We start from the raw sequence: 22,991 nt of genomic DNA on the forward strand, positions 1-22,991 counted from the left end.
GTTGTTGCAGCATGGTATATCTGGTGGCAACGACGCCAGTTTGTGAGGGGTGAGACTATCCATTCGCCTGATCGTACGAGTGTTTCTATCAAAGTACTGGCCACAAACTTTGCAAGAGTAGTGACTCCGAGTCAACCAGTTTGAAAGAGTGATCACATGTGGAAGAGACCGCCTCAGGATTTAGTCAAGGTCAATGTGGACGCCACATTTCATCCTGACATGCAATGGGGTGCCACAGGGGTTGTCACACGTGATGATAAGGGGGGTTTTCTGGCTACAACTAACTGGTTTTTTTACCACATGTTAACAATGTCGATTGTGCAAAATTGAGTGCTATTTGTAATGGGCTTTATCTGGCAGCAAATATTGGAGGCACCTGAGTGATTGTTGAGTCAGATATAATACATTTGCGGTATAAACCTTGAACCAACATGAGGATTACTTTGGCCCTGAAGTTATGACGGTAAGGAAATGCCATAACCTTACTAATGAGTTTGGGAAAATTTCGTATCATCATTGCTTCCGTGAAGCAAATGAGATACAAATTATATAGCAAAGCTTTCCTTTAGTTCTAGAGCTTCTTCACTTTGAGATTCCAACCCTCCTGACTCTATTTCTCACATGCTTGTAAATGACCTATCTATTATTTGAGAAATAAAGTTGTATTATTGTAAAAAAAAAGTCAAATTCTTTTCGCATGGGTTTGATTGGGCTCTATGCGACCAACAAAGCACGCCCCAACAGTTACAGTAAGACCTTTTCCGGGGCCTGGTTGGAGGCCCGTTTTAGGGATTGGTTTCACCCTTTCCGCATTATTTTTCCTCCGGATCGATCTAGAAACTCTTGCACCCGTCTGGCCCCAATTAAAATTCGGAGAAGGGAAGCCAGAGAGAAGCAAGAAACGCAGCGGCGGCGGCGGCGGCGCAAGGAGCACGAGCTCGACGGCGCGAGGAGCTCCAACTCGGCGGCGCGAGGGGCCCTAGCTCGACCGTCGCCACTGCCGTCCCCACCTCTCCCTTCGCTCCTTCTCAGCGCGGGCAAAATGGCGGACAGAGACGGGGATTAGGGTTTACGCCGCCGCCACCTCCACCTCCGCCCAGCCCTGCTCCGTCGCCTGCCTCCTCCGCCGGGACTGCACGCATTCTCCCTGGGCGGGCTCAAGTCTGTCACGGGTAACCTCTCCATCTCCATCTCGCCCCGACACTCGTCTGCTTCCAGTCGCTGCCGGCCCTGTCCGATCGGTAAGAATTCTTCTATGTTGTACTACCACTGTTCACCAATGTAGGACGTTTTGGCAGTTCTGAATTAGTGAACAGAGGGTGTAGCTTTGAACTCATGTGAGTGTAAATCGAGATATTGTAATTAGGGCTTAAACTAGTGTTGGGCTGATTAGAGGACCAATAGGCAGAGTTTCTTGAGATCCAGCAGTGCTAACTGTCCACCTTACCAAGACAGCACAATGAAGGGCCTCATTCTCTAGTCAAAGTCATGTGCACATGTTGGACTAGGATCGCAAACAGTGCCTGGCCATGCTCGAGTAAACATTGAAATACCAACTTTAGTATTTTTTTTCTGAGAAATCTGCTTTGAGTTATTCCTCATTATATATTAATTGGTTCTTTCTTGAAGTCAACTAATATTTGAATTAGCTCTTGTCAAGTTTAAATGATAAGAACATGGCCTCTCTTTTGTGTTCTGAATATGAAGAATGTAAACAGGGTAGTTAAATATCTCCTAGTGAGAGTTAAAAAATTGTCTGTTTTTTGACGAGGATACTAATTTATATATTATCTTTAAGACTTTAATTATGACATCTTACCTTCCTCAGATTTCCTTCCAGACAAGCCAGACCAAGCACTACCCCATAGGTTTAGCATTACTAGCAAATGTATGTCCCTGAAACCAATGGCATATTGAATACAAGTTGCTAGTTGACACAAGTTACCTGTGAATTTTGTATTTATGCAACCAAGTATGGTAAAAGTTTTATTCAACAAATATCTTTCAAATCTGATATTTGTCTCAATGGATGCAGCTACATTGCTGATACTTGCATTGACCATTTGGAGCTGCTAGCTTGTCTGAAGGTATGCCATATTCTGGATTTCTGGCTATGTGTTCCATTCTTTTGTTGGATTGCGTGTGCACCCAAGGGAATCCCTAGCATTTGCAAACTCGATCAGCATGGCTGGCAAGGAATATATCGCTTAGTGTATAATTTTGATATGGTTTAATTCGGTTACAGTTTGATACTTGGTCATCTTCATTTACGGCACCACCATTTGTTACCAGTTCCATTTTGTCTTCCATGTGAGAATTATTATGTATGGGTAAGGCTGTCTAGAAATTCCCTTCCCCAGGCCCCACCTTGTGTGGGAGCTTTCAGCACTGGGTATGCCCCTTTTTAAGCAAATCATGCAGGCTGTGTTTACATTGTTTAATTGTAAATTAGCAATATGTACAATTTCTCCCATTGTCCTCTAATTGTCTTGTCTTGTCACTCAGGCTTCTTCCTCAAGAAGAGTTACTGGACTTGGAGTTTGTGCACCTGGTACCGACTCTGATCTACGTTTCTTTGGTGAGTGGCTTCACATAACCATTGACCCCCCTTTTTTGGATGTTCACGTTTCATATTGGCATGTCATGTGAGTTACTAAATACATAAAAATAGAGGCTAGGCTTGAGCTCAGCTATTTGAGCTCAAGCTCGTTAGCCTCATGGGCTTGAGTCTAGGCTTGAGCTCGGCTAGTTTAAGGCTTGAGCCGAACTCGAAGTGCTTATTGAGCTTGAACTTTTTTTGAAAGCCTTAGGGTGCTGTTGTCGTAGGTTGTCCAGATATGGCGATACTGATACTGGTTTGGCGACACCATGATACGTAAATATATAGAAATTAATGATTAGATGAAAATATGACAGTTTAGAAATACTAATAAGGCAATGGGAACATGGAAAATGCACCATTAATATAATCCTAGTTTTCTTCAGCCGCTGCAACTTCAGTTTGAAGCTGCCGAAGAGTAGGATCAGTCGCATTTGGGTATTATCTGATCTCCCTCTTGGATATCTTGATCAAATGTGCTTGAACTCTTGTAGTTTCCTCTGTATTGTTGTGCACAATACTTACACCTGAATCGAACATTTCCCCCACCTTATGCATCTGCCTCTATTATGTCTACATGATTCCATAATGGCCTGTTGGCTGTTGCCTAGATCATTTGCGGCACATCCTAAAATAGTGTGAGGCGCATATATGTAGATAATGAGGACCAATTTCAACAAAGCAAGGACACTCAGGGTAAAATCTCAAACTCACCATGGCTAAGAAAAGGTCACTCAGATTTGCTGGGTGGATTAGTGGTTGCTACCTTTTCTCTTCTCAAGTGTGGTGCCAGTTTTGGGGAGGGATCAACGGAGGCCGTCCTCCTCTTTCCTCGCCGCACCGGCGTTGCCCAGGCAGGGACGGAGCCAGGATTCTTACATAGGAGGGGGTGAGGTATTTTGCCTAAAATGTGGGGACTGATCAGAAAAATGCGTAGGCAATAGCCTAGGCTAATGAAACCAAATCTTCATCAAGGAAAAAAAACAGGTGGTGGCTCTGAACAATTTAGTTTTCACTAAAAATTGCCATAAAGCAAATGCAAAAGGCAATTTTCATGTCATGAATTCTCTACTGAGGATAAACAGTGCAAAAGTTTGTCTCACAGGTCATGAATTCTCTAAGTAATTTCTTCAGTATGAAGTTTCTACAGTTCTGATTAAGTAGTTCTGAAGGCTCAGATTCATCATTTCATCTAAATATGAGATAAGCCAAGGATTAACTAACAAGAGAAAAGAGAATAACCTAGCCTTTCTTTTTGCGGGAAGAGAATAACCTAGCCTTTCTTTTTGCGGGAAGAGAATAACCTAGCCTTTTATCCTTGCCTCATTGCCACCTGCACCCGCCAGCCGCCCTCCAACAGCCTAGTATCCTGGCTGTATCCCTCTGGTATTTGAATTAATTTAATTTTATCGAAATAAAAATAATCTGATACATACGGATTATGTATCCAGACGTATCCTGCCACTGATGCGCCAGTTCTCTGCAGTACCTGAGCTTCCTAGGTGTTATTTGTGTATGAAGGTGCACAAACTGGAAATCACCACCTGGAAGATCAGCGGGTGCTGTCGACTTGGTTGAGATGAGATGAAATCATATGACAAACTTTGAGGAAGGAAGATTACTGTTCTCATTGCTTAATTAGAAAAGCACAAGACCTAGCTTTAAGGGCCCCTTCTATGTGGCTTCGGCTTGTGCGTATGCCAGCCTAAACTTGATTATGCTTTGTTTAATTGATAATATCATTCTGTTTGGACTGTTTTAGCACCCAATTAAGCAAGAGAATAAATTTTATATATTCATCATTGTATATACCTATATTAAGTTTGTCATTGTCTGTATACACACATAATGTATTCATATGTTTGCTCTCACTATGTACAATAATTACCATACAGCATATTGAAAAAAATCCTAGACATAATAATACTAGAAGCAGACGTGTTCGTTGCCGCTCCGTTTCCTCTTCAGCGTATCGCTGTTGGTCCATGTTTGGCACTGGGTTCTTTCTTTCTGGGCTATATTCTTGTAGTCTGAATGCTAATCTTTGGATGTGTTTGGTTTGGGAACAAAGTGGAATGGGATGTCATGGTTCGATTCCACTGGAATGTGTCGGTTCCATTTCAGTGTTTGGTGGAGGCAATTAGGTGGAATAGAATGGTTCCATGTCAGCGTTTGGTTGAGGGAGCAGAACGTAGGAATGGCAAGACTCTCACATACGTATATTACATTGTTGGTATTATAGCTCCTGACATTTCCTCAATATCTGTCTGTACATGTCAAAAATTTGGTCAAAATACAAGTCATGCACTCAAAATAGGGAAGCAAAATCTTAGCATCGAACATTGTCGGTCGTATATCGTAAGCATCAAACATCACCGCTGCTGCTACGCTCGTAGGTTTTGGTCAGCTGCTGATGTTTACTAGCTCACCAGCTTTGGTAGAAGTCCTGCCTGCCACAACTGCTCTCCTTCTTTTCTGCTCGTCACCAGTGCGTCACCTGCTGGTTGAGGTCATAGAGGAGGAGGGCGACCTTGTTCTAGAAAGTGAAAGATAGCGCGGACAGAGGAGGCTGGCTCCATGGCCCTGGATCTCTCTCCCTCGAGATCTCCTGCTGACAGTTACGCCGACATTGTCTTGAGGCCAGCGGCAGCTGCGGTTCGCTCCGGCCACTCCGCTTGTTGCGTTGATGGGCTCTTTGTTGAGAGAGGGGGTGGTTCCGCGTGATTCCAGCGATTTGGAGGAATGAGTTGGTTTGGCATCTAGGAGGAACTAGCTGAATTCAAGCACGCGGAACATCGAGCACAGACTGAGCAGAAAAAAGGACAATATATTGTTTTAAGTTTTTTCTGCTCAGTCTTAAACACCAAACATATTCAGGCATGTGCGTCTATTTTCTAGTCCTTTCATCAACAAATGGCATGAATCTACCACTTCAAGCACAGCATAGTAGAACACTGGTGAGCCACCAAGGGGAGCAAGCTGGAATGCTTATCCATATATATGGCATAAATTTGCATTGCAAACTCTACATGTCGATGCCACAGTTTGGAGGTAAAAACACAGTTGCAGGTTGGAAGCATAGATAAAAACACACTTGCAGTTTGGAAAATGTTGCCCCCTTGTCCTGTGACTGAAAATAACTAATAAATAAATGTATGAAACATATGTGCATTGTTTATAAAGCGTCCCGCTTCAGACGCTTAAGCGTTGCTTAAGCGATAAGGTAATTCATTGAGAAGAGTATGATGGATGTTACATGCTAATTGATTTTCTGTTCATTTGCTTGCTTGACCATACTATATGTACACAAATAAGATGGAGGGAGAGCAAACAGATACATAATACTGGAACCAGAGAAGAATACTTGCGATTTCACATTTATGTACTTTCTGCACCTTCATTCACACTGCTGTAAACTAAATATGATTTTCCTAGCAGAAATTCTTCTATGAGAACCGGAAGAAGAACATGATCAGTAAGTTCTTTAGCTCACTCTTATGTATTGGCAGTCAACCATAACCAACAACATAAAACATAGAAAGAAGATTCTAATCTTGTAGTACCAGGAGAACACATAGGGCCCCTGTTCCTAAATATTTGTCGTTTTAGAGATTTCAAATGGACGACCACATACGGATGTATATAAACATATTTTAGAGTGTAGATTCACTCATTTTGCTCCGTATGTAGTCACTTGTTGAAATCTCTAGAAAGACAAATATTTAGGAACAGAGGAAGTATCATACAATGCGCTTGGTAAGCATCATACATATAGAGGGGAAAGTTATGACCAAAATTAAATGGAATACAAAACGGAGTACAAAGATCGTAGGAATATATGAATATCCATTGTTAGCACCATAAACACTTGAATATCTGAAATTCTGAATCAAAATTAGAAAATCAAACTCAGAAACGGGCAACAGTAAAAAATCTGAAGAAAGTAGAGAGATCGAGATGGGGATCAAAAGGTGATGGTCTGAAAAGAAAATTAAGGCACAGTTATGGAGTTCTAAGAAAAAACACAAGTAAATGAACATATTTTGACAATTTAAAAGCACTTGAATTCAAAAGGAAATAATTTGTATGAAGCTAAGTCTAGATGTAGCCGAATCTGATGCATGTTTCGTAACCGTGATATGCAGAGTCTCTGATTTCTAAAGATGTGAGCCAATAATAATAATAATAATAATAATAATAATAATAATAATAATAATAATAATAATAATAATAATAGTAATAGTAATCTGATTAATATAATTTTTATTTTTTTGACTACTGATATCCTTGCAAATATTTAGGGGTTGTTTGGTTTCTAGCCACATCTTGCCACACTTTGCCACACCTCACCTTAGGCAAGTTTGACTAACTTAGGTGGGTGTTTGGTTCTAGCCACACCTAAGGCAAGATTTTTTTTATAAGTGAACCCCACATGTCATAAACACAAAAAGTGTGGCAAGATTCCCTTATGCAAGCCAAAGAGTGGCTAACAATTTGAGCAACTCAAGTTAGGCAAGTATGGAAAGTGTGGCAAAAATAATGTGGCAATATATGGCAAACATAGTCACAATCCAAACAGCTCCTTAAACTACATACTAGAAATGCGTTTGTGTAATTTCACCCGGAAAAGTTTCACAATAAACATAATTTCCAAATTCAAGGTTATATGATGATGACTATGCCACTATCTAAAACGGCGTACACTGAGCCTCTTTGTTTACACTTGATTTGCACTGTCAAAAAAGTACTGCTATAGAGTTTATTGATCTGTAGAATGTACAAAAGGTTCTTGTCAAAAGAGAAGAAAAAGACCAATTAAATAAAAGAAAAGAGGAAAAAGGTCATACAGATCCGCACGATGACTCCACAACAGCGGCACCATCGTAGTGCCTGGCCATGGGCACGCCCGCTTTGGCCAACGACATCTTGATCAGGTCCAGCGTGGACTCGAAGAATGACCACGATCCCAACTCCAGGGCCCACCATTGCCTGCAGCCTCCTCATCTAGCCGAGCGCCATATCCCATCCAGGAAAAAAGCAACTGTACCTCGGGTCACGACGGACTGTGGGGGGGGGGGGGGGAGGGTCACCTCTTGCTCTTATCGGATAGTATCGGCTGGAGCAGTTGAGCGGCGACGACGTTGATGATGCCGCTGGCGAACAGACATGCCTAGGGCCGCAACTTCGTGACTATGGCTGCTTCTCTCATTGTCCACTGATGCAGTACCCTTGCGCCAAACAAAGAAGCAACTCTCCTTGGTCGCTGACCACGACCTCCTCTTTGCTGTCGTCGAACTTGAACATCACGTATGAGTGCACTTTCCTCCTCTTCAGACTTCAGCTCCATGAAGCGCTCTTGCTCTGCTTCGACAAGTCAATTGCCAACTCCCCCATCAGCCACAGAATAACATATGTTCCTGCTCGCATGGTTGCCAAGATCGATGAAAAAGAAAGGAAAAATAAACCATGAGCGTAAAGCAAGAGGGGAGGGCGTGGGGACTCACCAGGCATGGCCATGCCAAAGCCGCCAACGCCATGTGCTCTTGCTAAGATCTTGGTCTCACAACGCTGTGGTGCTGGTTGATCCGAGGGAGGTAGGCGGACCGAGGGATCGATCCCACGTGTGGTGGAGGAGATTGAGTCGTCGCCTAAGAAGCACTGATACGGCCAGAACTGCGGATTTGCCGTCCTGATATGGGGGACACGGGGATACGCGTATCCCGCAGTATCCTACTTTTTCAAATTAAAAAAAGAAATAAAATCGGGATATGGCGTGGACACTCGGCAGCCAGCCTCCAGTGACCATGCTGCTGCCCAGTTCTCCTCCCGATAGCAACCATGGTTGAGCAGGTAACCTCGGTGGCTGCTAGCAAGGAAGGAGATCTTGGTAGAGGAAGATGGCAAGGCGGCCGCCAACAAGGAAGAAGCTCCGGGCAGGAAGGAAGATGGGATTGTGGTGGCCAGCGAGGAAGAAGATTTGGGCAGGGAGAAGAGGGTGATGAAAGCTGCCGATTTGGCGGCGTTGTCGTTTCTTCACTGGCGGCTGGAGAAAGGCAGTGCGAGAATGGGAAGTTGGGGATGGCTGGAGTGCTACTAGTCTAGGGTTTTCTGGAATTGGGCCTTACATGGGCTCTAAGTTGACGGAGAGCTACATGTGGGCTCTAAGTGGACGGAGAGCTACATAGGCTCTAAGTGGACTGCTCTCAGTCTTTCCTGAATAGAAAGGAGACAACATATATCCAGTACTAAAAAATTCTTGTTAAATCTTTATACATATCCATTTTCAAAATACTTTCATATTTATTTTTCTAAATACTTATATACCCCGCTGTATCCCTGAATGGCTGTCTTTGGAAACTGCTGTATCCCTGTGTCTCCGTCCCTGTATCCGTGCTTCTTAGGTCGTCGCGACCTGGTGTGTAGCCCTTTTCTCCTCTCTTCGCATTTTCACAACGGAGATCGTCCAGAAAATTAAGCACACTCCGGATTTCTTCATGCAAGTTTGGCACTACATCTTGTAAAATATCAAAGTATTGCCAGGAACATCAAATATGTACTTCTCCTAAATTCATAAAATTCAGAAACATGCCAAATCGCTATGAGATACACACAAGTCGTCTCGGAATTTGTGGATGCCAAAGCCCAATTTGCACATACCAGAAGCTAAGAAGAAGAAAAGAGTCCGAGTATGATTGGAGACTTAAAGACAGAGGGTGAAGGAAGCGTGGTTGTGGTGGCTGTGTTCCTCATCCAAGCGTCCTCAAGCAGGCTTTAGGTGCAGTATGGGGTGACCAGAGGTGGAGCTGAGCAGCAGTGTGCTAAAGGAGGAAGTTGTTGGGGTGGAGGGGGTGTGGACAACGGCTGCGGCGCTCCCTTGCAGGCGACCATGAACTGAAGCAGAGTTCGGAACGTTGGTGTACGCATGCAATGCTGTGTGAACTTGGCACAGAGAGCAGCGGCGCGAGCGGCGGCTTACACTCCTCCCATCGACGGTGACAGCGTGAACTCAAGGGGGAGAGATGGCGGCAGCGGCATGACAGGCACCTATGATTTGTGACCGTGGCCGAGTGGAGGTGGAGTAGATGCAGGGAGGGGGAAGGTGGGGAGGGGGATGCGTCGGCGAATTACCTTTTTATACGGGATAATGAGCGGTGAGGCAGTAGCTGCTGGTTATGTGTCCGGTAATTAGCAGTAATTAGCAGAGACATGTACGCACCATCGCTCCAGATGCAGCACGAATGATCCAGAAAACCAAAAAAACTGCACCAGCCACTCTCGAGTTGTACCCGGCCAGGTCCCCTTCACCATCAGGAAATCCCACTGAAAGCATAACAATATTCTAAGAAAAAGAGAAAACAGCCACAAGCTCAAGTTCCTCCCTGGGGAATCAGTGCATTCTGTTCCAGTTTGCAACCAAACACATGACTTGTAGGTGTGGAACCAACTCATTACATTCAACTCTGTTCCTCTAACCAAACACACCCTTTGTTTGTTCATTGGCTTATGTTTCTTTGCATCGGTGGTGGTTTGGATGCAGTGCGAGTTTTGTGAGGCCTGCATGTAGCGGTACTGGTGTTGGTTGTGGACGGGTTAAGTGCTGCGCTGGTGTTACATGTAGCACGGTGTTGCTGTTTGCTGTGGTTTGTCACTGCGCTATGTCGGTTCCATATATTTTTCTATAAGTTAGGCGATGCCGTTAGGTCACTGAACTGTCTGAATCAAAATTTAAAAGCAGCATGCACGGCATAAGCAGTTCACTTATGCACTGTGAAACAACACGTGCAAGCATTTAGTTTGTGTTTTTCATGGCCGCATTTAGTGCTACAGAGCTACATTCATTTTGTTCATGGATTGAATCTGAATAACATTATGGATACTGCTATAGAATACCTAGGCTATCTACCTGCAAATTTGTTCAGAGGGCTAAGAAATGGTGACCTTGAACTCAAATGATGTAGACCAAGCTGAGCATATAACTAAATTTACTAGAAAAACATGTAACGTAATAGCATAAGGAGTGGCTAACAAGTGTGAAATCCATATCGTTGTGCATGTAGAAGCTACTCATATTCACATTGCTGTTTTGATATGATCTACCTGCATGTCTTGCCTTAGGCCTTCCCAACCTTATTTCTGTAATTTATGGTTCGTGAAGTTCAATACGAAGTAGGCCAATACGAAGTTCAAAAGCAGTGGCTAACTACTTGTCTCCGATACGAAGTAGGCCAATCATGAGGACCACTGCCGTACCCCGGCCACCACGCCGCCTGCACGGCCATGGCCACCAGTGAGCACCCAAGACGCGAGCTCTGCCCACGAGCCCCACGGTGCCCACCTCCAGGGCCGCTGCCCCGACATCCGAGATCGCCCCTCCACCATTGCTAAAGCCCACAGAAGCTGAAGATTGGTTAGAGGCAGCAAGGTCCCACCTTTTGCCCCAAAACGAACCCTGATGCAGTAGCAGGGCCCAACCGTCCAGATCTGGACAAGAGGAATTTGCCGGCGGCCGCGATCCTCGCTGCAGCCCATCCGTCGCACTCGGTCTGACCCCCCAGATCTCGGCGACGCTAGGGATGGGGCCACCCTTGCCTCCATCCCCGAGACGCTCCTGCCACCATCGGCCAGCCAGAAATGCCCGAGCATTGGACCACCGCACCGGCCATCGAGATCCGCCACCAGCCGTTGCTCCAGGGGACAGCAGAAGCAGAGGAGGGCGAGACAACCACCAGTGCCGCGCCACCTCCGCCAGCTGAGCGCCACGGCAGAGGCGGCCGCCCGCGGACCGCGCTGCCCACAGCCCTAGCCGCCCGAGTCAGCCGACCGTCGTCACATCCCTAGGCGCACACCGCCGCCGTGCTGCCAGTTGCGCCGCCGCAACACCAGCATGGGGTCACCGCGCCCGTGCGACGCCTCGCCGTGGCGCCCAACACCCGTACGCCACGCCCTGGCCAGAGCCGCCGGCCCGCGCCAACCGCTCGAGCGAGAGGACTAGGAAGCCCTGCCGCTTTGCCCGACCGTGCCCGCTGGCGGCGGTGAGGGAGGATAGTGGAGGGAGGAGGGAGGCCAGGCGGCGCGATCTAGGGTTCCCTCCCCGTCGCCACGCGGGAGGTGAGGGGGTCTCTTTGCGTTCATCGAAACTTTCTGTTAGTGAAGAGGCATGCAGTAATTATCCTAACAGATGACTAAAATTGCATTTGTGCGAATCATATTTGTGATTTCATGAGTACTCTGAAAAATATTCATTTGAGCTATTATATTTTTCACAAAATATATTCTGATACTAGACTGAGAAAACAGTGAAGCAAAGTGGCAATAGAATCAGCAAATGGTGACAAATAAAAGCAGCACATTGTAAAATGATGTCCGTGTTGTGAAGCAACAATGAAAATAATGATATTTGTCACTGTTAATGTTAAAAGAACATAGATTAAGCCGAGAATGATTACCCTATCACTATCTTACATGTAGGGCATGTTTGGTTGGATCCACAGTTTGCCACACTTTTCTACCATAAGTGTGACAAATGTTTGGTTAAGCCACAGTTGTGGCATGCCACACTTCTTAGTCACATACCCCACTTGTTATAGACTCAGCTGCTAGCCAACTTCTGCTACTAGTGTGGCGATCAATTTGGCCAGCACAAAAACTCTGGCATGCCACACTTGTGGCACAAAAGTGTGGCATAATGTGGAGGACGACCAAACATGCCCGCAATTCCAGGGAGCAACCCATCACTTAATGGAGTTGTTTGCACTTCAAACTTATTTGCCATTGTTTGGATAGGCATGTATATACTAAGGGCCTGTTTGGCAACAGCCTAGCTTCCCAAACTCCTCAACTTCTACTCCTCGTTCCGGTTTCCAGCTTCTCATGTGAGAACTAGTGGTGGAATAAACGTTCGGCATCGCAGCTCCAGCTTCTCGTCGCTGACATGGGTTGACAACCCATTTAGATGGGGCTGAGGCCCGTTTGAGAGGGAAGGGAGCAAAGCCCAGCTCGGTAGACATACAACGACACCTTTTTTCTATTGTGAGAGAGCGGATACGGAGGAGAGATTTTCCGAACTGGTACACAAAGGTCACTTGGCGGTGGCAGCACCTCGTAATAACGCTCAACTCCAACTCCTTCATTTTCACAGAGCCAGGGAAAGGCAGCTTCTCCAACTCCATCAAATTTGCATTAAGAGAAAAGCTAGCTTCTAGATTTGAGCTCCACGGAGTTCGCGCGTTCGGCTCAGCTCCATTGTGGAGTTATTGGAGTTGAGAGCCGGGGCGTTGCCGAACGGGCCCTAACTACGTGATCATGAGCCATATACAATATCCCAACACGGTAGCTAAGATCATGCTTGTCCTTGCCTTCTCCAATTGTCCTTGCTCCTTGTATGAACTTGAGGGCTACTTATCTCGTCATGCTTGTCCTTGCCTCCTCTCATTGTGCCCAACCTACCACAAAATTTAACTGTACAAATTGTAATCAGAGTCAATAGAGAAATCTTGCTGTCTCGGAAGAATAGGAGTTGTCATCAAAACAGGTGATGTATATAGAGAAAATAATTTTCTTGTCAGTTCAGAGCCAATAGTACCACATTGATGTTTCTAGGAAAGCTAACGCGGAACTAATTGTTACAAAACATTGGTTTTGTAAAAGAATCGTTGCTCCCTGGACTTGGTGCTAGGGGCTTTGGCTTCAGAGCTTCAACCTCGAAGCCGGTGAAGCCACAAATCCTGTGAAGTTGTTCTCGCTGTCCTGGGGTTCCTCTTTATTCATAGCTCTTGTGCCTTTGAATATAAGGATGCATATGGTAGATGCACTGCGATTAGTATACCATCCTTGAGAGTATTAGATGGACACGGATAACGAGAATTCACCTTTTGCATCATGATTTTGCCATGAGTTGACCAATATGTGTGACTCTTGTAGTTGAGTGTTGTAGCCGACGTTGGCTACGGAAGTTGTAGGGTGGGATACTCGGTGGGTGCCCTCGCCATGTAGGCGCTGTGGTACAGCAGAAGGGTAGTGGGGAAAGATTGGAGAATTAGAGGGGTAGAAGAGAAGCATAGGTAGAAACTAGATATTGCTTCCTTCCTTACAAGAGGGATACATCCTTATGTAGACCCTTCAAATTGATTGCTGTTCACTAAACAGTAATTCAACACACGCTGAATACTTCTAGACCAGGCTGGGTCCATCTAAGAGACGACTGGATTTTACCCACAAAGACTCTTCCTACTTAGGACACATACACCCTGGATACTTCTAGACTATCATCTAGTCCCTCCGTTCCTAAATATAAGACCTTTTAGAGATTTCACTATGAACTACATACGGATGCATATAGACATACTTTAGAGGGTAGATTCACTCATTTTGCTCTGTATGTAGTCTATAGTGGAATCCCTAAAAGGTCTTATATTTAGGAACGGAGGGAGTAGGAGATAACTGGACTCTTACTGCAAACGGACATTGAGTGCCTGACATGGTGATACTTGTGGATCCCACTGTATCAAGATCCATCATACCTAGTTGCCTACCCAGTTCCATTCCAAATAATGGAATCAGTATCGTGTATCATCACAAGCCACTGAAGGCAGAAACTACACAGCCTGATTAGTGTCTCCATCTCTGTGCGCGCAGATTAATTAGTGATATTGTATCTTCGGTGACCCTATTAGCACATTAGTGGTACCAACATAGTTCAAAGTTATATAATTGTGTTCTATACAATCTGACAGGCATTTAATTTGACTTTAGATTCCATCCATGCACTAGTTTGATTGTTAACATTGTACAAATGATGCATATATGGACTTAAATGTGACTATTAGCCATAGTTAGACCCTCCAAATCCCAAATCTGTAGTGATCTTATCATTCAATTTTTTAGATCTTAGTACAAATTATCTGACAAATAGAATAGAACCTACACTGCTACACATGATAACCAGTATTACACTCAAGTGATTGCTACTGAGAAAAGGTTGTCTGTTGATCTATCCAATCTGCATTGTCTGTTATTAATTATTTACTTCACAAAGTAGCATCATCATCATGCAATCCCATGAGTGTGTATTTCGTTGGATATAAATATGGTCTTATAACTTCTGTTATTCTTTGACAAATTCCAGGACCTGACACACCAGGCGATCTTGTTTGTATCTGACAGCTGGTCCCATATTTGAGATTGTTTGAACAGGGAGACTCAAATCAAATTTGGGTCTTACATAGCCTTCTTCAGCTCATAGCATTTTATGTGAAGGCGTGTGGTTGGTTTTCAGAACCAACATCAGGAGCAGTATTATGGAATCCAACAGAGAAGAGGCCGTCAAGGCTAGGGAAATTGCTTTAAAAAAGTTAGAAAGCAAAGACTTTGTTGGTGCTAAAAGGATTGCACTGAAAGCACAAAGGATTTTTCCAGAACTTGAAAACTTATCTCAACTGTTGACTGTCTGCGAAGTGCATTGTGCAGCAGAGGCAAAGATCAATGAGTTGTTGGACTTCTACGGGATTCTCCAAGTGGATGTAACGGCTGATGAGGCAACCATAAAGAAGCAGTACCGGAAGCTTGCCTTTTCACTTCACCCTGATAAAAATAGTTACCCTGGTGCAGAAGCTGCTTTTAAATTGGTAGCAGAAGCTCACTCAACATTGTCTGATCGAACAAAAAAACCTGCATATGACATCAAGTGGAGGGTTGCTTCCAGAATTGCACCAAAGCAGGGTTCAGAACTAAAGCAGGCCACAGGACCAAAGCAAGGTACCCAACCAAAGCAGGCTACCCAATCAAAGAAGGCAGCAATACCCAAGCAGGCAACAGTACCGAAGCAGGCGGCAGTACCAAAGCAGGCGGCAATACCAAAGCAGGCGGCAGTACCAAAGCAGACAGCTACAGAACAGATGAAGAAACCTGGTGCAAATAGAAGTAGTGTAGCAGGAGGTGAACCACCAGTTCCATCAAACACTGCTGGACAGGCAATATGGACCATATGCATTCACTGTAGAACAAGATATCAGTACTACAGTGGCGTACTAAATCATCGCATCCGCTGTCAGAACTGCAGTAAATATTTTGTTGCTTCTAAGCTGAATGTACAGGATGTGCCTTCTGTATTCACATCAAATTCAATCAGAGGTGTTGGACAACAGAGTGGTTTTCCCAGTCAACCAGACTGTTCTACAAAGTTCTCTCCTTCTAGGTTGAATGGTGATGCTAAGCCCTCGGTGAATGGAGCACAAACTGCTGAACATATGAAGAGTGCCAGAGCGGGTGGTGAGGAGAAGGTTAACCATGCAGGGGCAGGTGGAAAAAGCGGGGTTGAATTTTCAACAGGGAACATGTCTAAATCTTCTGCACCAAGTGCAAATGACAAGGCAGGTGGAAGAATGGCATCTGACCCTGCTGGTCCAGATGTTGCTTATAGTAAAAACCCATGCAGTAGGGTAGTAGATACACCAGCAGAGCCAAGTGCTACTGGCAGCCCTAGTCCCCGGAGATCAGCTAGGAGAAAGGCAAACCATGATGCCAGTACCCCGGTTCCCCCTAGCAAAAAAAGGCGAACACTAAAAGATTGGTTTTCAAATGCTGACACTAGTTGTAAAAAAATGTTTGATAATGTTGCTCGTGCTGATGTAAAAACTGGTGAAGCTCATGTCCCTAGCAAAGCACACAATGAAGAGAAAGGAAGCACTGCCAAAGAAGGGAACCAGGAAAGTGTTAAGAAAGAATCTACATGTGATGCATCTGCTGCGAAGAATCCTTGCGATTCTGCACAATTAACCTACCCTGACCCAGAATTTTTTGACTTTGATAAAGGCAGGAATGTGAATTTGTTTGCAGTTGATCAGATTTGGGCAGTTTATGATGACCGCGATGGCATGCCACGGTATTATGCTCGAATAAAGCATGTAGATGCTACCAAATCCACTATTCGGTACACTTGGCTGGAGCATAAGGCAGTTAATGATGAAGAAGACAGATGGACGGATAAAGAACTGCCCGTTGCTTGTGGGAAGTTTAATTTAGGAAAAACAGAGGTATCAAAAGGTGCCCTCATGTTTTCTCATACTGTTGTTCCATGGGTGATGGGCAGAAGAGGGTGTGCCTATGAAATATATCCCAGGAAGGGTGAGGTATGGGCTCTTTATAAGGGTTGGAGTATGGAGTGGTGTTCAGATGCAGATAACCATAAAACATACGAGTACGACGTTGTGGAGGTTCTGTCAGACTTCACAATGGAAGCTGGAGCTGCTGTTTTTCCCTTGGTCAAGATTAAGGGGTTTGTCAGTCTATTTGGAAAAGCAATTGACAGATCATCTTCTGTTATACCATCTAGCGAACTGCTTCGATTCTCGCACAATATCCCATTTTATAGGACAAAAGGAAATGAAAAGGTTGGTGTGGCAGGTGGGTTTCTTGAACTAGATACCGTATCACTTCCTAGTAACCTGGACGCATCGTTTCCATCAGTTGCTATCAACAAGACAATTAGCAGTGGTTTCATTGATGCCAGTGATATTAGTACACCAGGTCCTGGAAATGAACCAAGTGCTCAAAAGGAAAATCAGCCAAGTGGAGGAAAACGGATAGATGATTCCCTTGAACAAACCCCAAGACAGAAACAGAAAGGCGGCACTGCGAGTCTGCCTGGTTCTTCTTCTCAGCTATTCTGCACCTCTCCAAGTACTATTGCAACATACCCAGACTCGGAGTTTTATAACTTTGAAGAAGGGCGATCATATAACAAGTTTGAACGTGGCCAGATATGGGCTCTTTACAGCGATCTTGACAAATTTCCCAAGTATTACGGCTGGGTGACCAAAGTTGATATGGAACCGTTCAGATTGCATTTAACTTGGCTCGAAGCGTGTCCTCAACTGGAGCAAGAGAAGATGTGGTTGGAGCGTGATATACCTGTGAGCTGTGGGACATTTAAGCTCCGCAACTGGAGGATCAAGTATGATTCAAATGACGCATTCTCTCATTTAGTAGAAACTAGCCAAGTTAATGGGCAACGTTTTGAAATTCACCCGCGAGTAGGTGAAATTTGGGCCATTTACAACAATAACTGGGCACCTGACTGGGTTCCTTCCAGCGATGATGCGTGTGAATATGCCATCGGTGAGATTACTGAGCGCACTGAAGCTAGCACAAAGTTCTCGTTTCTGACTCCAGTAGACGGTTACACAGCTGTGTTCAGGTTTGACAATGAAAGGGGTATTCTGGAGATTCCTGCAAATGAGAACTTGAGGTTTTCTCACCATATACCTTCTTACCGTCTGACAGAAGAAAAAAGTGGCACGCTCCGTGGCTTCTATGAGCTAGATCCAGCTTCTGTTCCTGATGCTTTCCTGGTCCGAGGCGGCACCTGCTGACCGACTGACTTGGAAGCTAACATTAAATTACTTCCAATCAAGTCAAGTAGTCATCTGGTCGCTACTGTGATCTGGTTATTAATCACACTTTGAAAGTGTTATCTGCAGGGGAGAGCAAATGATCAGTTAGGCTCTCTGTATTTCTAGATGTTTTACCGTATTTCCTAGTGCTTGGGCGTATTTTGGCCATTTCTGTTGTGGACCTTATGAAAGCTAGGTGTGGACCTTATGAAAGACTGGAAAAAAGGGAACTTGATGGTTGTTAGTTTGGATCAGGATTCTGCTTACCGTTGTGTTGTGTGCTATCTGCGTGCATGCATTATTCTGGTTTGTGTTCAGGTTTTTGGCATTGCTGAACTATTTGGAGATGCATTTATGCCCTTTCCTAGGTAAGGAGCAGTTTAATAAATAGATAAATTGCTTAACATTGCTACCAGTACTAAGAGATCGGAGAGTAGAAGAGATCAAATTTCCCGGCACAACCACAAAGCATTAATCTAACAAATATACAAATATGTTGTTGGATTTTTTTCCTTTTATATATTCTCACATATAAGTGGTGTTTAGGGCTTCATTGGATCACATGGTTTTAAAGGATCGTGAAAACTGAAATTGCTCTCGTAGGAACTGAAAGCACATGATTCCATAATACTACAGCAGTGTTTGGGTGCACCTAAGGAATACCATTGTTTTTCGGAATTGCTTTTCATATGATGAAATTAAGTATACGATCTGATCTTGGCCCTACAACAATCACAATTCATATTGATGAAGCACATGGCATGTAATTCATCGTAGACTTATATAATTCTTGAAGCGCACATATCGTACGTACCAGAACTCCTGCTTTCCTCCGACGGAATTAGGCACATGGCATGCGTCGGCCTTCGTCCGAGTAGAGCTTTTACAACTACCATGATAATAGTTACAATAACATCATTAGTGGTGCAGACCGCCTGCATGCCTAATGCAAAGCAGATCGTAAGAAACTAAAAGTGAAACTCATGTCAATGCCATCACTTCACTCCTTGAATTATGATCGGAATGGCTTTACACACGACAAAGATTGCACTATTTGCGAACGATTACACCGTGCATGCATCAGCAAATAGAAAAAAACAATTGCCTCCTGCATGTATGCGCGATGCTGGAGCTGCCACATGTGATCGTGCATGCATTGGCTGTAATTTCGTCGTGTATAGTAGCTCTCAATTATGATTATGCCATTACTTTGGCTATCCATGCAAATGCCACTATTGTGGAACTCTACCTTTGTCATTTCTGATCAGCGGCTATTTGGGGCAAATAATCTCACCACATGCCTTCTCATTCCTTTCGGCGATTCAACATTGCCTTTAAGACCTTTCACCCTTTCCAATTCAATCAAAGAACCATCACCATGAGCTGACACAAAAAATAGCAATAATTGAAGAATAAACTAAGAAGCTTGTGGCATTTTGTATAAATGGCTTAAACGTAATGGCATAGTCACAATTTCAGAGGGAAGTAACAATATTGACATAATTTTTCCTAAAGAAAATCCTTGAGAACGTGGGGACATGCAGACAAACGAGTTTCCTCCCGAGCTAGGTTTTGGGCCCCGCCCCTATTTGTACCAATGTGTAGCTAATATGGCAGCTATATTTTAGAAATCCTTTACACATCGAAGAATCATGGATACGAAGTGAGGAGATTGCCGTATAACCAATATATCCCTAATGTTATGCTCCCAACCTTATCTCGCTCAAGTTCTCGCTCATGTGGTCAGAGCAGGAGACCCTGGGATCCCAAAGGGCTCGTTAAAGAGGAAATGGTTGGGAGCAGCCATATGGTGTTCCCAATGAGTAGATATCACCGAACCCCTCCCTTAGAAATCCTTTACACATCGAAGAATCATGGATACGAAGTGAGGAGATTGCCGTATAACCAATATATCCCTAATGTTATGCTCCCAACCTTATCTCGCTCAAGTTCTTGCTCATGTGGTCAGAGCAGGAGACCCTGGGATCCCAAAGGGCTCGTTAAAGAGGAAATGGTTGGGAGCAGCCATATGGTGTTCCCAATGAGTAGATATCACCGAACCCCTCCCTTCTTCTACCCCCACACACCTTAAGAAGGTAGGCATAGCTATGCACTGCTCTCCCTCTTTGGAGCATGTGAAACAATCTGAAGCTTCTTCTTGTGTCTGCACATCTTCTGGCAAAATTGGTTCTACATGCTTAAGAAACAACCTGTTTATCTTGAACAACTTCTTGCACACATTCATTTTCTTGTTCACCTTGAGGAGTAACACCAGTAGGAGCTAATGCGTGAATGACCTCTTTGCTGCTTTGAGCCCATTGCAAGGATTTTTCAACAACTTTTCCAACTTGAGTGACAATAAGCATTGTTGTGGGGTATCTGTGTCACAGACCGGATTTCAATTTTGGATTTCTTTGGACATAAATTCTAAATTCTAAATATTTCTTCTTTGGATTTAACTCCTACAGTTATTGCAACCCTTTCTCTCGTTCAAATGTTTTGAAGTCAAACTAGACATATCATCGCCTGCCCAAGACATTTCACATATTTTATTTCCAAGCCCTTCACCCTTGAAAATATATTTCTTTCCCTATTAAAATAAATTCTCTGTTAAAACCCCTTTGTGAAGGAACCACTATTTCCGTCTCTTGAAAAAAAACCAAGAATATTCTTGTGGCATCGCATGATCAGGTGTATATCAAACAAGGAAAAATATTGAGGTTCCATAGTTCAATATTTTCTCTTGAAAACTAATCAAACTTTCTGCCCTAAAGCTTCAAAAAATGGAATGCTATTTTTAGGCTCGCCCCTTTTACTTGAAAGATTGTGGAGGCCTTCTATGCATAATAGGGCATCTACACAAGAGGGCATATTCATAAGGCAATCCATTTACCCCCTTTTCAATCCAATGTCCTTCATGTGCTCTCATGGACGTGGACCATGTCAATACAATGAAGTCTTTCCTTTCCCCTCCCCGTCTCTTCTGTTGAGCCTAGAATCCATCGATACACAAACATGTGAAAACTCAGCCCCAGGACTAGCCCAGAGCGGTCACCCATGTCGCCAAGAAGACATAACTGCAATCATGGTGCTCACAATAGTGCCCATGCCATGCACTTTTCGCGTGCCGCTCGCAACGTCGTCACCACAGTAGAGCATGTCATGCACCCGCGCACACACTCCCCCTCCCGGCAAGCGTCATCTGTGCTATCACCGTCGTTGTGGATTGCTGCACGGTAATGCCGAGCTGGTCGTTCCCCTAAGACCAAATCATCAAGTGAAGCCTACCATTGAAACCGTAGGTTTACTCCCAGAGGGGGGGGGGGTGAATGGGAGATTTTAAGAATTTCATCAAACTCTGATGAATTTGACGAATATCAAAGTGAAGAAATAGAAACACAAGGCAACTAACACAGCAGTGGAAAGCATGCATACAAGATACAAATAGGTGAAGAACATGCATTCATACAAGCTTACTGTTGGGAAACGTAGTATGGAAAAACAAAAAAATTCTACGCACACGCAATGGTCTATCCATGGACATGTATAGCAACGAGGGGGAGAGTGTGTCTACGTACCCTCGTAGACCGTAAGTGGAAGAGTTTTAACAACGCGGTTGACGTAGTCGAACTTCTTCGCGCTCCAACCGATTAAGTACCGAACGCACGACACCTCCACGTTCTGCACAAATTCAGCTCGGTGACGTCCTCCGCCTTCTTGATCCAGCAAGACGGCGAGGTAGTAGATGAGTTCTGACAGCACGACGGTGTGGTGACGGTGATGGTGATGCGATCTCAGCAGGGCTTCACCTAAGCACTACGAAAATATGGCCGAGGGAGTAAACGGTGGACGGGGGCGCCGCACATGGCTAAGACAATGTTCTGTCCCTTTGTGTGGCGCCCCCAGCCCCTCCCCATATATATATATATGTGTGTGTGTGTGTGTTTTACCTATATATATATATATATATAGGGTCGCGCTATTCGTCACCCTGGGTGAGAAATAGTTATTCTTCACCCCCTCTCTATTTTGATGTCAATGCACTGTATTTTTAGGTTTCGTAAATTTTGCCTTATTTCATACGTAAAAAGAGAATGTAAGAAAATATATACTCACCGTAAAATATATTTTATGTTACGTAAAATTACGAACGTAAAAACTGTAACACCCTCGATGCGACTATAGCTCCCATGTGTCGAGGCACGACTTAGAGACATAATCGTATTGAAGGCATATGTCACAAGTTAGGCAGTCTTCACAAACATCCCATGTCATGTAATAATAAAAGGGGAGATAACATAGTTGGCTTACACTCGCCACGTCAATCAAGTGCATAAATTAACATTACATCATCCAAAACACTCATGGCCCGACTATGGCGCCAAAATAAAGAGAACCCAACATGCGACAACGGTCCCAATCACCCCCAACTGGGCACCACTACTGATCATCGGGAAAGGAAACGTAGTATCGTTGAGAGTCTTCGTCGAACTCCCACTTGAGCTCATACGCGTCTCCTAGAGAGGAATCATCGGGCCCTGGATCTGGTGTAATAGTAATCTGTGAGCCACGGGGACTCAGCAATCTCGCACCCTCGCGATCAAGACTATTCAAGCTTATAGGTGAGGCAAGGTAAAATATGAGTGGAGCTGCGGCAAGCGACTAGCAAGTATGGTGGCTAACTTATTCGCAAAGGAGAGCGAGAAGAGGAGGCAAAGCACGAGCGAGAAACTAGAGAACAACCTGCGCAAACATTACTCCAACACCGTGTCCACTTTCCGGACTCCGCCGAGAAAAGGCCATCACGGTAACGCACTCGGTTGATACATTTTAATTAATTAAGGTTCAATTTATCTATAACCGGACATTAAAAAATTCCCATCTGCCCATAACCGCGGGCACGGCTTTCGAAAGTTCAATCCCTGCAGGGGAGTCCCAACTTAGCCCATGACAAGCTCTCACGGTCAACGAAGGAATAGACCTCCTCCCAAGACGTTCTGATC

The 22,991-nt window shown here is 44.4% G+C and overlaps 1 protein-coding gene across 3 annotated transcripts; it reads left to right on the forward strand.

Annotated features, from left to right (window-relative positions):
- The first annotated feature begins 815 nt into the window (after nt 1–815).
- LOC125544078 (uncharacterized) lies at nt 816–18,254 on the forward strand. Of its 3 annotated transcripts, XM_048707632.2 has the most exons (5): nt 816–1,241; nt 2,036–2,087; nt 2,506–2,578; nt 6,038–6,074; nt 14,724–18,254. In XM_048707632.2, exon 5 carries the CDS (start codon nt 14,896–14,898, stop codon nt 17,965–17,967), a length of 3,072 nt encoding a protein of 1,023 aa, XP_048563589.2. In that variant the 5' UTR covers nt 816–1,241; nt 2,036–2,087; nt 2,506–2,578; nt 6,038–6,074; nt 14,724–14,895; the 3' UTR covers nt 17,968–18,254. The 3 variants fall into 3 exon arrangements, with proteins under 3 accessions (XP_048563589.2, XP_048563588.2, XP_048563591.2); XM_048707631.2 differs by lacking the exon at nt 6,038–6,074 and having other exon boundaries at nt 817–1,241; XM_048707634.2 differs by lacking the exon at nt 6,038–6,074 and having other exon boundaries at nt 817–1,172.
- The last annotated feature ends 4,737 nt before the right edge of the window (nt 18,255–22,991 follow it).

The sequence above is a fragment of the Triticum urartu genome, chromosome 3A (genome assembly GCF_056163025.1).
Source record: "Triticum urartu cultivar PI428250 chromosome 3A, HENAU_Tu73, whole genome shotgun sequence".
Taxonomy (NCBI): Eukaryota; Viridiplantae; Streptophyta; class Magnoliopsida; order Poales; family Poaceae; genus Triticum; species Triticum urartu.